Raw genomic sequence first — 16,007 nt, forward strand, 5'->3', positions numbered from 1 at the left:
GTGAGACTCTTGATCTTTTTTTTTATCAAAGCAGTAAAGTGATCATAAAAGAATAAAAGCACCAGCATATTCTGACACAGCTTCATCGTTATATCTGCTAGGTTTTGTCTGTTTACACACTATTTTTGGGGTTTAGACGATTTTGCATTGCTTATGGGATTAAAAACAAACATGTGGACTAGCATTTAACTGATTAGACTGACAGCAGTGTATAAATTGTACCTGCAGCAGTTTACAATAGCTTTGATTTAATTTCCTCGCTCTGTAATCAGTCAGTAAACACAAAAGCATTAATGCTAACAGAATGAAGACTTCTGTTGTTTGTCATAGTTTGAGCCCTTTTAAAGGCTTCAGCATATAAGAAAAGTTGACTTTCTGGTTGAACAGAAACCCTGAACATGTTGCTCAACATCAGCGTTGAACCTTTAATGCTCATACCCCTACAGCCATTTTCCATGATCTTATGGAAAACATTCCCAAGGACAGTGGAGGCTTTTACAGGGGCAGATTAATACATTTTAGATCACATATGGGTGCAGTTTCTTGGTGTCAGAGCTAGTTTTTGTCAGTGCTGTGTACACGCTTCTCTACAGCCCAACTACACCCCTGTCAAAAGTTTTAGGATGTGTTGTCATTCATTTGAATGAGAAAGCGTCCTAAAACTTTCGACAGGGGGTGTACATCTGTTACAGAGGCTCCAGCAGCACCAGTGTTTGTCTCCACCTTGTGTCTTGTCCATGCCGGTAACATTTTTGTAAATAAATATAAATCAAAGAAGATAAAAACATGAAAACTGCTTCTGCTTTTACAGTTGGATCTCTTTAATTTTTAAGAAAGTGTTTTTTATTTACAGATATTGGCACATATGTTCATATAAAACTCATCTTAGGCTCCCATCTATGAGTTTTTATATGTCTTTAAATCAGGGGGTCAAACAGGCGGCCCATGGGCAAAAAGAGGCCCTTTAGAAGGCCCTCAAAGTGTACAAAATTACAGAGAAGACATTAACTGCAGATTCTAAATTTGTAAAACTATAAATTTAAATTCATTTCTAGACTATGATGAGTTGTTTGGATCCTAAAGTAAAATACTAGATTGTTCATTGTTCTTTTGCTGTTTTGTGTCTCATTTCTGTAATATTTTGTCTTGTTTTTAGTTGTTTTTTTGCATTTTTTGTCTGACTTTTGTCGTATGTGTCATATTTTTGTTGTTTTCCGTTTACTTTTTGTCTTGCTTGTGTTTTTTTCTTTTTTTGTCATTTTGTGTTTTGTCTTACTTGTTGTTTTGTGTATCATTTTTGGGCTGCACAGTGGTAGTGGTTAGCACTTTCGCCTTGAAGCAAGAAGATCCCCGGTTCAAATCCCAGCCTGGGCCTGGGATCTTTCTGCATGGAGTTTGCATGTTCTCCCTGTGCATGTGTGGGTTTTCTCCGGGCACTCCGGCTTCCTCCCACAGTCCAAAAATATGCTGGCAAGTTTTTGGGGTTGAAGGAAGCCGGACTGAACTGTTGGTGAACACTTTGAGTGAGTTCATAGTTTGAGGTTTCCTGACATGATGGAGCTGTAGACCTGAGCTGTCAGCGGTACGTAACTCCTCTCTTTGTCATCGAGGATGTAAAGCGGGTCCTGGATACGTCCTGGATCAAAACTCTCCTCCATTAGCTTCCCTTTCATCTGCTTGAAAGTTCCCGTCACTTCTACAGCGTTCTAGATGGAAGAAAATCACGTTAACATGGAAACAATGACACAAAGGTTTATAATAATAGAATTAAAAGACTGAAAGCAACATTTCTTGATAAAAAATTATAAACACAATGTTTGAATTACCTGTAGTCTTATAAAGCGAGGTCGTGCATATGAAGGCAGGTAGCTGACCACATGATTGTATATTTTCTTTCCATCAAACTGAGAATCTTTCTTCACAGTGACAGCTGCCATCCCTATCCGGCCCTCATGGCCTGAACACAAAAGAGAAACAAATTCACCAAATCAGTAACTGTATATTCAGTGCTCTGCCATTTAAAAGTTATTATATTCTCAGTAAGTGCACCATTACATCATATGTACATTGTAAAAGAAAGAAAAGTCCAGTAGCAAGGCAGCAGGGGTACCAAAAATCTGTGAAAAAAAAATGGTAAAAATCGTCAACACTGTGAAACTAACAGTAAATTAATTCTACTTTTAGCTGGAAACTGGAATTTTATGGCCACACGTTGTAAAAAATGTGGAAATGCTGATTTATTTTTTCTATCTCGACTATTTACAGTTTTGATTCACTGTCAATTAATCAAGTTAATTAATTTGATTAAGTAATTTTACAAGATATCTGTAATGTGAGAACGAGAAACATTTGTAAAATAACAGTTATAAAAAATATTTCTTATCTTTAGTCCTTAATGTAGATAATATTCTTTCAAATGTAAACATATACAAATAATTTTAATTAATTAATTTGAAATTAATTTTACAATCAGATGATACAATTTTTTGAGTTTTGATGAGGACATTATTAACAGTTTTGGTCTGTTTCCGTTTGTTTGATTAACGGTAAATATGTAAATGAATGATTTTAATAGCTATTAACTATTATTTAACAACACAGACATCATCGGTCAAATAATAGTGAAAACAAACCAACATTTTAAAATGTATTTTTGTACAGAGAACGTAACCATCACCTGGCACTTGGACTCCGTAAACGTTGGCTTCTTTGAGACACTCGCTGATCGTCAGGATGTCGGACACTTCAGTTGTTGCCACATTCTCCCCTTTCCACCTGTGGGCTCAAACAAGTTACAACTTTAACTCAAAAATGCCTTTTTTAAGCCTCAGGAAAAAGTATAATTTGCAGGTTCATGCATGTCGGGAAAATAAACACATCCTCTTCTTTGCAAATCTAAACCTGAACAAATGCGGGTTAGTAAGCACTGTACTAAAGCATCCATCCATTCTCTATACAGTCTGTCACCAGTCTGTCACAGGGCTACATATACAGACAATCACACTCACATTCACACCTACAGGCAATTTAGAGTAATCAATTAACCTCAGCAGATTTTTGGACCGTGGGAGGAAGCCGGAGTACCCGGAGAAAACCCACGCATGCACAGGGAGAACATGCAAACTGCATGCAGAAAGATCCCAGGCCCAGGCTGGGATTTGAAGCAGTGGTCTTCTTGCTGAAAGGCGAAAGTGCTAACCACTACTCCACTGTGCAGCCATGTACTAAAGCAGTATTATGTAAAATAAATGCTCCTGTGCGAGACAAAAACTCCTACAAAGAAAAGCAATAAGAAGGAGTAAAGAGAAAAGGAAAATAAACATTCCTATTAGTCTTCTACTGAAATTCATCCATTTTCAGTATTTTCTGGCAAAAACACTGTTTTATAACAATCATGGATTGTGTCTCACAGCAACAGGCTTTCCATGAACATAAAAAATACTAAAGCATTTGCAAAGAGAAAAGAACTTATGTGAGTTGATTTTTACTTATTCAGTGTGAAGAACTTTTGCTGCTTATGAATGTGATCTGTCACATTCATTCCCATCTACAGTAATGCATTCGTTTTATGTGTTTTATGTGCATACATACATAGAATTTTTTTGTTTATTTTATTTATTTTGTGGCTCATTTATGTGTGTGTATGTATGTATGTATGTATATATATATATATATATATATATATATACCCAAATCTAGCAAAAAATGAGCAAACAATGAAACTAAAAAAATACAAATAATAATTATAATATAGAAACCCAAATACAAAAAATAAAATAAACAATAAAATAAAATACATATATATATATATATAGTAGAATAGTAGAAAAGAATTTTTCAAATAAATAAAACAGATTTTTTATTTCTGCAACAGTGGGTTTTTACACTGTTTTCTAATTTTCTCAAGTTCTACTCTAAGACTAATACTAGAGCATGAGACCATAAAATAAATCATGGCACAGTGGAGTTCTGCACCTGAATGTGTCGCCTACACGATCCTGAAAGTAAATGAAGTTTTCTTCATCGATCCTCATGAGGTCGCCGGTGTTGAAGTAAAGGTCTCCTTTCTTGAGCACATTGCGAAGTCTTTTCTTCTCCGTTTGCTCCTCGTTTTGGGCGTAGCCGACAAACGGAGCGATGTCTGTGATCTTTGACACCAGCAGTCCCGTCTCACCTTTAAAAAAATAAGAAAAGATGAGCCTGAAACTCTCACAGACAAGATGTGACTGATTTAATGACTGCATCCATTCTTCACCTTTGGGGACCTCCACACAGAGTCCATTAGCATCTCTGATCGGCTCGTCTCGCTCTGTGTCGTACTTAACAAGAATGTAGGGAAACAATTTCTGCAGGAGGAAGTACAGGTATTGTAACAAGCACAAAACATCTTAGAATAAGGCACTGTCTGCATAGAAACAAACAATAAAAGCACAATTCATTACTACTACATTTTAGAGCTGCTGTGTGGGCTACATTTGAGCTTCATTTGTCTTCTAGAGATCAATGTGTGGAGTGAAAATAATCTCAACTAAAAGTCCATTTGCAAACATTTCCAGAGCCTTTAATCACATTTCACGGTCTTCCAATAAACCAAGCTCAGCAGCTGTTCCACTGTTCACCGTGAGATGGAATTGAAAGCTCAGGAAAAGCACGTAAACTGAGTTGGGATCATCTTTACACACAACCCTTTCTAAAAAAAACTCAACATAATTTAAAGATGTTTTTTAACCAGATGTGGTTTTAGTTGATCTCATTCTTACCCGGTGCAGAAAGTTGACCCGTCCGATGGCTCCAACTTTCCCTGCGTAGTTGATGAATCCCACGTTTCCCTCGGTGGAGGCATAAAACTCTCGAATCTGAATGTTCCCGAAGCGACTGACAAACTCTCTCCATATCTCTGCTCTGATTCCATTACCGATGGCCAGTCTGACTTTGTGATCCTTGTCGTTGTCTCTCTGCATTTCAACATAAAAATTATAAAAACAAACAGATGAAGCATTTTGCAAGTAAAATGGTTAGAACATGCTGCTGTCAGTCTTCAAATTTATTTTCTTGCAAAAAGAAATGATCTTTACTTAAATAATGGTGAAGTATTGTAAAGCTGCTCCAGATCATTTTACCTTTGCTGTGCTGCAGAGGTAACGCATCACCTCTCCAATGTACTGCACAACAGTCACGTTGTATTTCCTGCAGTCATCCCAAAACTGGGAGGCAGAAAACTTCCTCTTCAGGATTATAGTTGATCCTAGACGGCAAAAAAGAAAGAGGCGATTACACTTTTTGTATTCAAATGCCAACATTGCAAACATTTGCCTACATTATTCTTATATTTTCTGCAAACTTTAGACAAATGAGTTTACATTATATAAGACTCATTCCAGCAGTATTTAGCAGTGTACCACTTTACTGTGAATGCTGCACAACAGAAGCCAGCCTGTTCTGTAGCTGAATATGTGCTAATCGGTGTGTACTTATCCAGACACAGAGCAGCGGTGTGAACTTTGGCCTATTTAGAAGAAAGCACTTTGAAAGGATCTGTTCAGATTACTGGTTCACGGTGACAAAAGAGTCTTTGAGTGGGTTTGCATCGGGGCAGGAGAGCCAGAGTTAGAGGAGGAGCGGCTTTTGTGTCGGAACAACTTCAGTTCAGTTTTTACTTAAATTCTGCAACAGGAGCCTCTTGTTTAAGCTGTGTGAAAATCTCATGGAACAGAATGACGCTTTCTGGAATCTGTGTGATTTAGGGACACAGCTGAGGCACTGACTGTAGTTTGAGTGGCATTTCTAGCAGCAAATGGAAATAACTGTGAGAGATGGGAGGTGGAGAGCAGCAAGTGATGAATCCATGTTGGAATATGATAATTATAAAAAAAAAAACTAAATATTGTTGCATCCTTCCGTCTTCAGACACGATGAGTAGTTCCAATAAGGGTCGGTTATGTGCACTTGCGTGACTGGCTGTAGAGTCCCACTCGCGAGTGACAGTCCCAGCGGCACTTGGCACAGACAAAGGATGATGCTCCTGATTCTCTGGCGTTCCTTTCGCCTGGAACGATTTGAGGCAATGGCTTCGTTCTTAGGAGTTCCCCTCGCGAACCCCACGCTTCACAGTTGATCGCCAAGACGTAGTCCTCAGCTAGGCTTTCCCAGTTGCCGACATCGATACTTCACTGCTTCAGGTCTCTCTTCAGACGTCTTTGTAACATAGGCAAGGGCGGACAGATGGTCGTGCGCCCTCAGCCAACTCACCGTACAAGAGGTCCTTTGGGATGCATCCAGGGTCCATCCTTCGCACGTGACCCAGCCGCGTAGGTGTCTTTCTCGCAGGATGGCACCAAGCTCAACATCCAGCACGCTGCAGCACCTCCACATCTGGTACTCTGTCCTGCCAGCAATGTGAAGAAGGCGGTGCAGACATCTCAGGTGGAAGCTGTTGAGTCTCTTCTCCTGCCTTGCGTAGAGGGTCCAGGCCTCACTACCATAGAGGAGAGTGCTCAGTACACAGGCCTGGTACACACGCAGCTTTGTCTTCTCCGTGAGCTGGAGTTGTTCCAGACCCTGAGGTGTAGCTTGGACATGACTGCCGCGGCTTTGGCGATACTGCTGCTGACTTCTGCCTCCAGGGAAAGCAAGCTAGAAATCGTGACCCAAGATATGTGAAATTGTCCACAGGCTCCAGCACCTGCCATTACAGGTGATCACGGGGGGTTGGTCTGTGCCCTGAGTCATAACATTTGTCTTCAGACTGATGGTCAGTCCAAACTCCTTGCAGGCGTGGGAGAGACGGTCGACAAGATGCTGCAGGCCCTCTTCCGTGTGGGAAACTAGGCCTGCAGCATCCGCAAAGAGGAGCTCACGGATGAGCACCTGGAACACCTTGGTCTTGGCGCAGAGACGAGCGAGATTGAACAGCTTGCCATCCTCCCTGGTGTGAATATGCACTCCCTCACAGCAGTGCTTGAAAGCGAACTGGAGGAGCATTGAGAAGAAGATGCAGAAGAGCGTTGGCGCAAGGACACAGCCCTGTTTCACCCCACTGGTTACAGGGAAGGCCTCGGAGGTGGCACCGTTGAAGCAACTGTGCTGTGCATGTTGTCATGGGGAGGTGACAACAGCGAGCAGGTGTGGGGAGAGCCAATCTTCTGAAGAAGCTTGAAGAGTCTGCTCCTGCTGACCAGGTCAAAGCCTTCGTAAGATCAATGAAGGCGATGAAAAATTGCATCTGTTGCTCCTGGCATTTCTCCTGAAGTTGGCGCAGTGAGAACACCATGTCCACCGTCGACCGGCCAGCGTGGAAGCCACACTGGGACTCTGGGTAGACACGGGAGGCGAGGGTCTGCAAGCGGTAAGGGCCACCCGGGCAAAGACCTTGCCGACGATGCTAAGAAGGATATCCCACGATAGCTATTGTAGTCACTTCTATTGCCCTTGTTCTTATACAAGGTGATGATGTTCGCATCGCGCATATCCTGAGGGATGTGTCCTTCCTCCAGCAATGCAGAGCAGCTTGTGTAGGGGCTCAAGCGGCGCAGGCTTCCCGCTCTCAAGACCTCGGCTGAAATGCGTCAATCCCCAGGGCCTTCCTACTGGTGAGGCAGTTGATATCTTTACGGAGCTCCTCCTTTGTGGGCGGGTCGTCGACCTCTTCCATCACAGGCAGGTCGGAATGGCGGCCAAGGCGACGTCGGTGACGATGTTCTGCGTGGCATACTGCTCGAGGTAGTGCTCCACACAATGTTCGAGCTGCTTTCCCTGATCCATAATCACATCACCTGTCTTCGACTTGAGGGGGCAGATTTTCCGTCAGCCCCCACTCTGGCGATAAATTCACCAAGAAGGTAGAGGCCATCGGTCTGGGAATCTTGGATATCGCTTCCTCCAGAGCCTGGTGAACTGGTCCTTATCCTCAGGTGCTGCGGAGAGTGTTGGAGCATACACACTGAGGATGGTCACTGGGCTGGAGGACGTAGACAGCCAGAGACAGAATCCTCTCTACCTGCAGAAGGAGGCTCGATGGAGGCCATGAGGGTATTCTTCACAGCAAAGCCGACGCCATGCAGGCGGTTCTCCTCAAGGGGCTTGCCTTGCCAGAAGAAGGTGTAGTTTTTTTCCCTGAGGGTGTCGCTATCAGTGAGCCGCGTCTCTTGCAAGGAGGTGAAGTCCACACGGAGCCTGGAAAGCTCTTTGTCGATTATGGCGGTCTTTCTTGTATCCTCGATTTGTTGGAAATCAGTTGAGAGGCCGGGACCATGGTCCTGACATTCCAGCTTGCGAAACGAAGACATGGGTCTTCGATTTCTTTTGTCCGTTTTTGCCTGGTGCGGGTGTTTTTTGGCCCACTCTTCGAATCGGAACTCTACTCTCCACGCACCCATGGAGCAGGTAAGCCATGGCGAAAGAGCACCTAACTGGCTGGGGCTGCCCAGCTTGAAGCGGGCAGTAGCTGTTCAGTGAGACTACGATGGTCACTAACGGAGATGGCCACTGGCGCCCATTTCCAATCGGTTGGGCTTATAACCGGTGACTGCACAACTCCCGTGTTGTGTCGTCACATTTCAGTGACGCTGGAGTGTCCTCCAGTGGAGCTACATAGCCTGGGCAATGTATATGGGAGACAAGCTGTTGTCCAGGCAGCAAGCCCCCCCTCTCCACGCTGCCGGTGGATCCAAGGGAACAACGGGTGTCGATACAGTTTGGACATCAACAGCGTCGCAGGAGTTGCCGGAGTGACGCTGAATGTCAAACCGCCTTCGGGACTCCAGCTCCTGATTTTCTGTCGGGGTTTACTCCCCCAGCCTTTCCCTCGAGTGGGTAAACCACAAGGCAGCGGTGGTTTGGAATCAGAGCTATCCTTCTCCAAGATGAGCAGCCTTCCAAGGTTTACGAGCCAGATCTGCCTGTTCGAAAGTTCGGGGTTACAGAAATGTCCGTATTTTTGAAAGAGTTTTTTTCAATAAAGATATCATTAAATGAATGATGAATTCAATGTAGACATTGTTAACGTGGTGAATGACTATTCTAGCTGGAATATCTCCATAGGGGTACAGAGGAACATTTTCAGCAACCATCATTCCTGTGTTCTAATGCTACATTGTGTTAGCTAATGGTGTTGAAAGGCTCATTGATGATTAGAAAACCTTGTGCACTTCTTTTAGCATATGAATAAAAGAGTAGGTCTTTATGGAAAACATCAAAATGCCTTGGTGGCCTTGGAAAAAAAAAAAGATTTTCAGGGTTTCATACTAAACAAAACTCAGAAACTAATCCTGTTGCCGGGTGGAACTTTCTGTATCATGATTTGTCTTCGAAATCCAGTTTCAACGTGTGTACGGTTAAATTACTCCAAATCATGGGTATTTTTATTGTGTTTCAGCAGAGTTGCATGTCAGCTGGTGTGCTCCAGCTACAGTGACTAAGTAGAGGAGTAAAACGCAGGGCAACTAGCATCCGTATGAGGACTCACTGCTGATACATCCTATCAGTTCTGATGTACGGATGTGAATCTTGGAACATAAATAATAAAATGTCAAACAAAATAACTGCAGCAGAGATGTGGTTTTACAGACACATGCTACATATATCTGATAGAATAACCAATGAAGATGTTTTAAAAATATTAAACAGAAATTATACGCTACTGAACAAAATAAGGAAACGACAAGTAACATTTTTTGGACACATCATGAGGAAAGAGACCATGGAATTTATCGTCACAACTGGAAAGGTGAATGGGAAGAGAGGACGAGGCAGACAGAGAATGAAAATGATAGATGGGCTGACATCATGGCTACACATGGAACGATCAACGATCACAATTCAGAAAGCAAAAGATCAGATTAGATGGAGAGAAATGATCGCCTACACTGATTGGCATGGCACTTGATTGATCGAAGAAGCAGGGACTACTCAGATCTCCACATTTTAGAAGACGCAACAAGTCACATTTGAGATGTTTTGAGCCAGGAAGCTTCAAAATATGCAACCTTGACATAGTTTTAGGGTTTAAATCAGCAACTTCTCTGATGTTAAAAGGTCAGAAATGTACAAATAAATAACACCTCCATGTAAGTGCAGTAAGTAAAGGATTCATCCACCCGATGAGGAATCTCACACAGCCCTCACAAAGTTCCATCCATCCATTATCCGCACATCCCTTAATCCTCCGTATGGTTGCTGGAGCCTATCCCTGCTGACTTAGATCGAAGGCAGAGTCCCTCACAAAGTTGTTCAGGTAGAGCTGCCTCTCGGTCACCTCACCTGTCTCAATGGAGCCGATGAAGCCGACGACAAATCCGGCCGTGTGGTACAGAGGCAGGTTGACGTAGATGACATCCTTCGAAGTGACGCTGTTTGACGATAGAACAACCAGAGCTGTCAGCAGGCGGTTCTGGTTGATCACGGCTGCCTTCGGGAGACCTGGAATACAACACAAAGAGACCAAAGAGGGATGCTGCTTCTGTTTTTGTTACAGGTGCAGATCATAACAGGAAAACTTACCTGTAGTTCCAGAAGTGTAGATATAAACTGCAGGACTTTTGGGTGTGATGCTGGATCTGAGGGATCGAGGCAGCGGCGCGTCTGAGGCCTCGTCCACTTTATCAGAGAAACCTTCGATTCCAGGCGTGTCGCAGTGTTTGGTCATCAGGAGGACGATGACACCCTGCTCCGTCAGCGAGGGTAGCACATCCTCTACTGCTTCCTTTAGCTCTGGGTGAGGACACACAGCAAATTTACAACCAGAGGAGGCAAACTTTAACTATAGCCATAAGATAGAATTATCATTCAGCTATCTAATGATTATTATTTACAAAACTCAAAGCAACATCTCTTTTGTTGCCAGATGAAGTACATACCCCAAGAATAAATGCGGTGTCTAATGAGCCAGCAATAAGATACAAGTATAATACATTACTGAAAAAAGTACGCTAAAATAAGGCCACAACAGAAAAGTAAGAAGTGATACTGGCAACGATTTTTGAGGTAGGAAAGGCAGTGTCAGGCATGAAACTGAAATACTGCACTTTTAACTGGTATATTGCACCAAGCCCTTAAATATTGCACATAAAAATTAAATACTGTACATGAAAAATATAATATTGCACATGAAATTGGTATATAGCACATGAAATTTAAATGCTGCATCTGAAAAATGAAACACTGCACATGAAATTTAAACACTACATCTAAAAAATTATATTTTAATAATAAATATAATAATATTGCACATGAAATTGAACTATTGCACCTCTGAAAAAATAAATTATGCACACTGAATTCAAATGTTCGATGTAAAAAATAAATGTTGCACATGAAACTGCAATATTGCACCTTAAAAATAAAATAGTGCATGAAAAACTACATCTGAAAATTTAAATATTGCATCTAAAAAATAAAAAAAAATCTCATGAAATTAAACGACTGCATCTGAAAATGTTATATTGCACATGAAATTGAAATGTTATATTTAAAACAGAAATATTTTAAATAATAAATAGAATAAAGTTTTCTCATCACATTGAAATACTGCATATAAATTCAAATGTTACGTTTTAAAAAATAAACAACACACATTACATTGCATCCTAAAAATAAAATACTGCATGAAACTGAAATACTACATCTGAAAAATGAAATATTGCATCTAAAAATTAAAATTGCTCATGAAATTAAATTACTGCATCTGAAAAATTAAATACTGCACATTAAATTCAAATTTTACATCTAAAAAAATTTATGCTGCACTGAAAAAATATGATACTGCACATGAAACTGAAAGACTGCATCTGAAAAATGAAATATTGCATCTACAAAATGAAATCTTGCTCATGAAATTGAACTATTGCATCTGAAAAATGTAATATTGCACATTAAAATGGAAATTTCTGCTCCTGGAAAATAAAATATTGCATATGAAATTGTTGTACTGCAAATGAAACTGAAATATTACATCTGAAAAAAAAAATTGTATCTCAAAAACTGTAACTGAAACTGAAATTGATATTATTGTTCTGATTTACTCTCCACAGCCTGTGACCATCTAAGTAGGAGTTTAACTGAAGAATGTGCAGAGGTTAGAGGATCTTCTCCTCTTTTTAACCCTCACAGCTCCTCATAAGCAGCTCCAACTGCCTCACATGGAGACTGAACTTTAAAGGCATTAGAGATTTAATTTCCTACGACTAGGAACGTAGCATGCGCATGCGCACATACAACATCTCCCTCACCCCTCTAACCTCCCCCCTCTTAACGTTTACGAAGAAACGCCGCCCTCCAGAAACTTGCGTAGCACTCGTGAAGTTGTCTTTTCCCCCTGGATCTTTATCTGCCATTATGCAAAAAAAGATGAGCAAAACAAGTCTCCAGCTAACTACGAAGCTATACCAAAGCAACACATACAGAAAACACTTAAGTCCAAGGCGATTTTTGATTGACAGGAAAGGGAGCAAACCAAACGCCTCGGTCCGAGCGCATTGATTGGCTGATGTTTTTCAGGTCCTGCCATGTCCACAGTTTTTTTAATTATTATTATTTATTCTTTTAGAGACCATACATACAAGTCCACTAAAGGTCAGTATATTCATTTTATGTGAATCAGACAAATTAAACAAACAAAAAAAACATCCTCCATAATGCCTTTAAAAGCTGCATACCTGAGGATGCTATCAGCACCTTGGCCTTGGAGCAGTTGAAGCAGTGCAGTAGAGACTTGGTGCGGATGTTGTGGTTGAGCAGAGCCACCGGGGAACCGAGCTTGGCTAAGGCCAGCCAGGTGAATATGAAGGCGGGTTCGTTTCCCGTGAACAGAGCCACGGTGCCCCCAGCCTCGTATCCGGGGTGATTCTGCAGCGCGTTGGCGATCTGGTTGCTCCTTCTGTTCGCCTCAGAGAACGTGTGTCTTTCATTCTCAAAGACGATGAAGTTTTTGTCCGGATGCGCAGCTGTTTGCTCCAAGAAACGGTCCAAAACAAAAAACAAAGGTCTCCTCCTTCTCCTCTCCACGAACCTCACCAGAATGCGCACAAGATCCCCGAAATACAAAACATCCATCCAAACATACGGGAAGAAGGTTCTGAGGACAAATGGAACTACGAGGATAGTGGCTAAAAAGAGTGAAATTAAAAACATCTCCATCGTGATCTCCCTTTTAAAGAAAAAATAAACCTGCCTGTGCAGAAATGTGAAGCCCCTTCAGCAACCTTTACAGCGGGGAGGAGCGTTTTCTCTCAAGTATTTGAAGTTCATGGAAAATATAGCAAGAGAGAAAAACCAAAGCACGCAGAAAACACCAGGACATGTAAATCTGTCACACTTCAGTCAGGCTCACATGGAAGGAGGTTCAACTCTTTTGGGTTTTAAAGATGTAAACTAAACTCTGCAGCTCCTCTGCTGGGTCAGCGGGTGCAGCAGGGGTTAAATGCCAGCGATTCAAGTAACAAAGTTTGGCAGCAAAAATGCTGCCTGGAATCTTTCTGATCACTTCAAGCCGTGGAGTAAAAGTTTCCTTCAGGTTAGTAGTTTAGTTCAGGCCTCTGCTTAAAAGTCACATGATGAATCTGTGGAGTCAGAGATGGGTCAAAATATAACTGAGGGACTTTTTGTAACTTCAAAACAGGTCACAATGTCTGAAAATGTAAATACCAATGCTGTAAAATGTCTAAAATCTAAATATTAATGCACTAAAATGTCTAAAATCTAAATATGACTGTACCAAAATGTCTCAAATCTAAATATTAATGCACTAAAATGACTAAAATCTAAATAAAAATGTACCAAAAGGTGTAATTAATCTATATATTAATGCACTAAAACTACTCAAATCTAAACACTAGTGTGCTAAAATGGAATTGAACAGAATAAGAGATCGGAGTTGCTAGTCATTTTCTTCCTGATCAATGTGTACTGCGGCACCACAGGAAGATGCAGTGGTATGAATGAACTAATAAATCCTGTTGGGTACACTCAGCTTTGACCGGCCAGCTGGAATCATCACTCAGTGATTTGTCTTTCCCCTCCTGCCTCTCACTGGATCATGGTGCAATGACAAGTACATGATTAAAATCATCAGTCTATGTCCGAGTGCTGATAAACTCTTTATAATCTTTTGTAATGTAATGCTGTCTTGATTTCTGCTTGATTATCACCACAAAAAAGCAAGCACATGCTAATGTTGTTTGAAAGATACTCCAAGTAAACATTATTAAACTTTTGTTTTTGGTGGCAACATTTTGACATGTTTAGCACAGTTTTTAAAATGTAAATATTAATGCAGTAAAATCACTTAAATGTAAATATTAATGCACCGAAATGTCTAAAATCTAAATGTGAATGCACCATAATTTCAAAAATCTGAACATTAGGGCAGTAAGATGACTAAAATGTAAATATTAATGTAATAAAATATCTAAAATCTTTTTGTAACTTTGTAACTGTAAACTGACAAAGACACACAAAATGACCACAAAAGGCTAGAAAAGACACAAAAATAACCAGAGAAACCAGAAAAAGATGCAACATGACCACAAACATATAACAAATTGCCATAAAGAGCCCAAAAAGACGGAGGGCTTTTTTGAAAGACCCACTCTTGCAAAACTCTTATTTTTTTCATTTCCGTCCATATTCAGACATCCAGGATTTAATACATAACTGCCCCAAGGAACCAGTCCAGATTTCTGTCACAATACAGTATTCTCCTTTAGAATCAGTTTCCGGTAGAGTCTGGCAAACATCTGTACATTATGGAGGAATCAACCGACATTACGCAAGTGTAAATTACACGTCTATCAGAATTGCCTCCAGTCTAAAATCGCTGTGTCTCTGTTTGGCAGAAGGACTGAAAGGAAACTCGTTAACATTTACACACAATCAAAGATTAGCGTCCTGTGAGACTCTTGATCTTTTTTTTTTTTTTTATCAAAGCAGTAAAGTGATCATAAAAGAATAAAAGCACCAGCGTATTCTGACACAGCTTCATCATTATATCTGCTGGTTTTGTCTGTTTACACACTATTTTTGGGGTTTAGACGTTTTTGCATTGCTTATGGGATTAAAAACAAACATGTGGACTAGCATTTAACTGATTAGACTGACAGCAGTGTATAAATTGTACCTGCAGCAGTTTACAATAGCTTTGATTTAATTTCCTCGCTCTGTAATCAGTCAGTAAACACAAAAGCATTAATTCTAACAGAATGAAGACTTTTGTTGTCATAGTTTGAGCCCTTTTAAAGGCTTCAGCATATAAGAAAAGTTGACTTTCTGGTTGAACAGAAACCCTGAACATGTTGCTCAACATCAGCGTTGAACCTTTAATGCTCATACCCCTACAGCCATTTTCCATGATCTTATGGAAAACATTCCCAAGGACAGTGGAGGCTTTTACAGGGGCAGATTAATACATTTTAGATCACATATGGGTGCAGTTTCTTGGTGTCAGAGTTAGTTTTTGTCAGTGCTGTGTACACGCTTCTCTACAGCCCAACTACACCCCTGTCAAAAGTTTTAGGATGTGTTGTCATTCATTTGAATGAGAAAGCGTCCTAAAACTTTTGACAGGGGGTGTACATCTGTTACAGAGGCTCCAGCAGCACCAGTGTTTGTCTCCACCTTGTGTCTTGTCCATTCCGGTAACATCAGGGAGTTTTTGTTACTTTTGTGAGTTTCAAGTGATTTCAGTGAGAATTGTGGGTTTTTCCTTCTTTAACTGAAGGGTACCAACAATTTTGTCCACGTGTGTATTATCTATTATTAACAACACAGACATAATCGGTCAAACAATAGTTAAAACAAACCAACATTTTTTTATTTACTTTTCTTTACAGAGAACGTAACCATCACCTGGCACTTGGACTCCGTAAACGTTGGCTTCTTTGAGACACTCGCTGATCGTCAGGATGTCGGACACTTCAGTTGTTGCCACATTCTCCCCTTTCCACCTGTGGGCTCAAACAAGTTACAACTTTAACTCAAAAATGCCTTTTTTAAGCCTCAGGAAAAAGTATAATTTG

The 16,007-nt window shown here is 40.8% G+C and overlaps 1 protein-coding gene across 2 annotated transcripts; it reads right to left on the minus strand.

Moving 5' to 3' along the window:
• Positions 1 to 797: 797 nt before the first annotated feature.
• On the minus strand, positions 798 to 13,511 carry LOC127530831 (long-chain fatty acid transport protein 2-like). Of its 2 annotated transcripts, XM_051938485.1 has the most exons (10): positions 12,651 to 13,504; positions 10,498 to 10,707; positions 10,258 to 10,416; positions 5,121 to 5,245; positions 4,761 to 4,955; positions 4,256 to 4,346; positions 3,976 to 4,174; positions 2,678 to 2,775; positions 1,827 to 1,957; positions 798 to 1,706 (listed from the first exon to the last, which is right to left on the minus strand). In XM_051938485.1, exons 1-10 carry the CDS (start codon positions 13,129 to 13,131, stop codon positions 1,530 to 1,532), a joined length of 1,866 nt encoding a protein of 621 aa, XP_051794445.1. In that variant the 5' UTR covers positions 13,132 to 13,504; the 3' UTR covers positions 798 to 1,529. The 2 variants fall into 2 exon arrangements, with proteins under 2 accessions (XP_051794445.1, XP_051794447.1); XM_051938487.1 differs by lacking the exons at positions 798 to 1,706; positions 1,827 to 1,957 and adding an exon at positions 2,007 to 2,117 and having other exon boundaries at positions 12,651 to 13,511.
• Between the last annotated feature and the right edge of the window lie 2,496 nt (positions 13,512 to 16,007).

This window comes from Acanthochromis polyacanthus, chromosome 2, assembly GCF_021347895.1.
Source record: "Acanthochromis polyacanthus isolate Apoly-LR-REF ecotype Palm Island chromosome 2, KAUST_Apoly_ChrSc, whole genome shotgun sequence".
Classification (NCBI taxonomy): domain Eukaryota; kingdom Metazoa; phylum Chordata; class Actinopteri; family Pomacentridae; genus Acanthochromis; species Acanthochromis polyacanthus.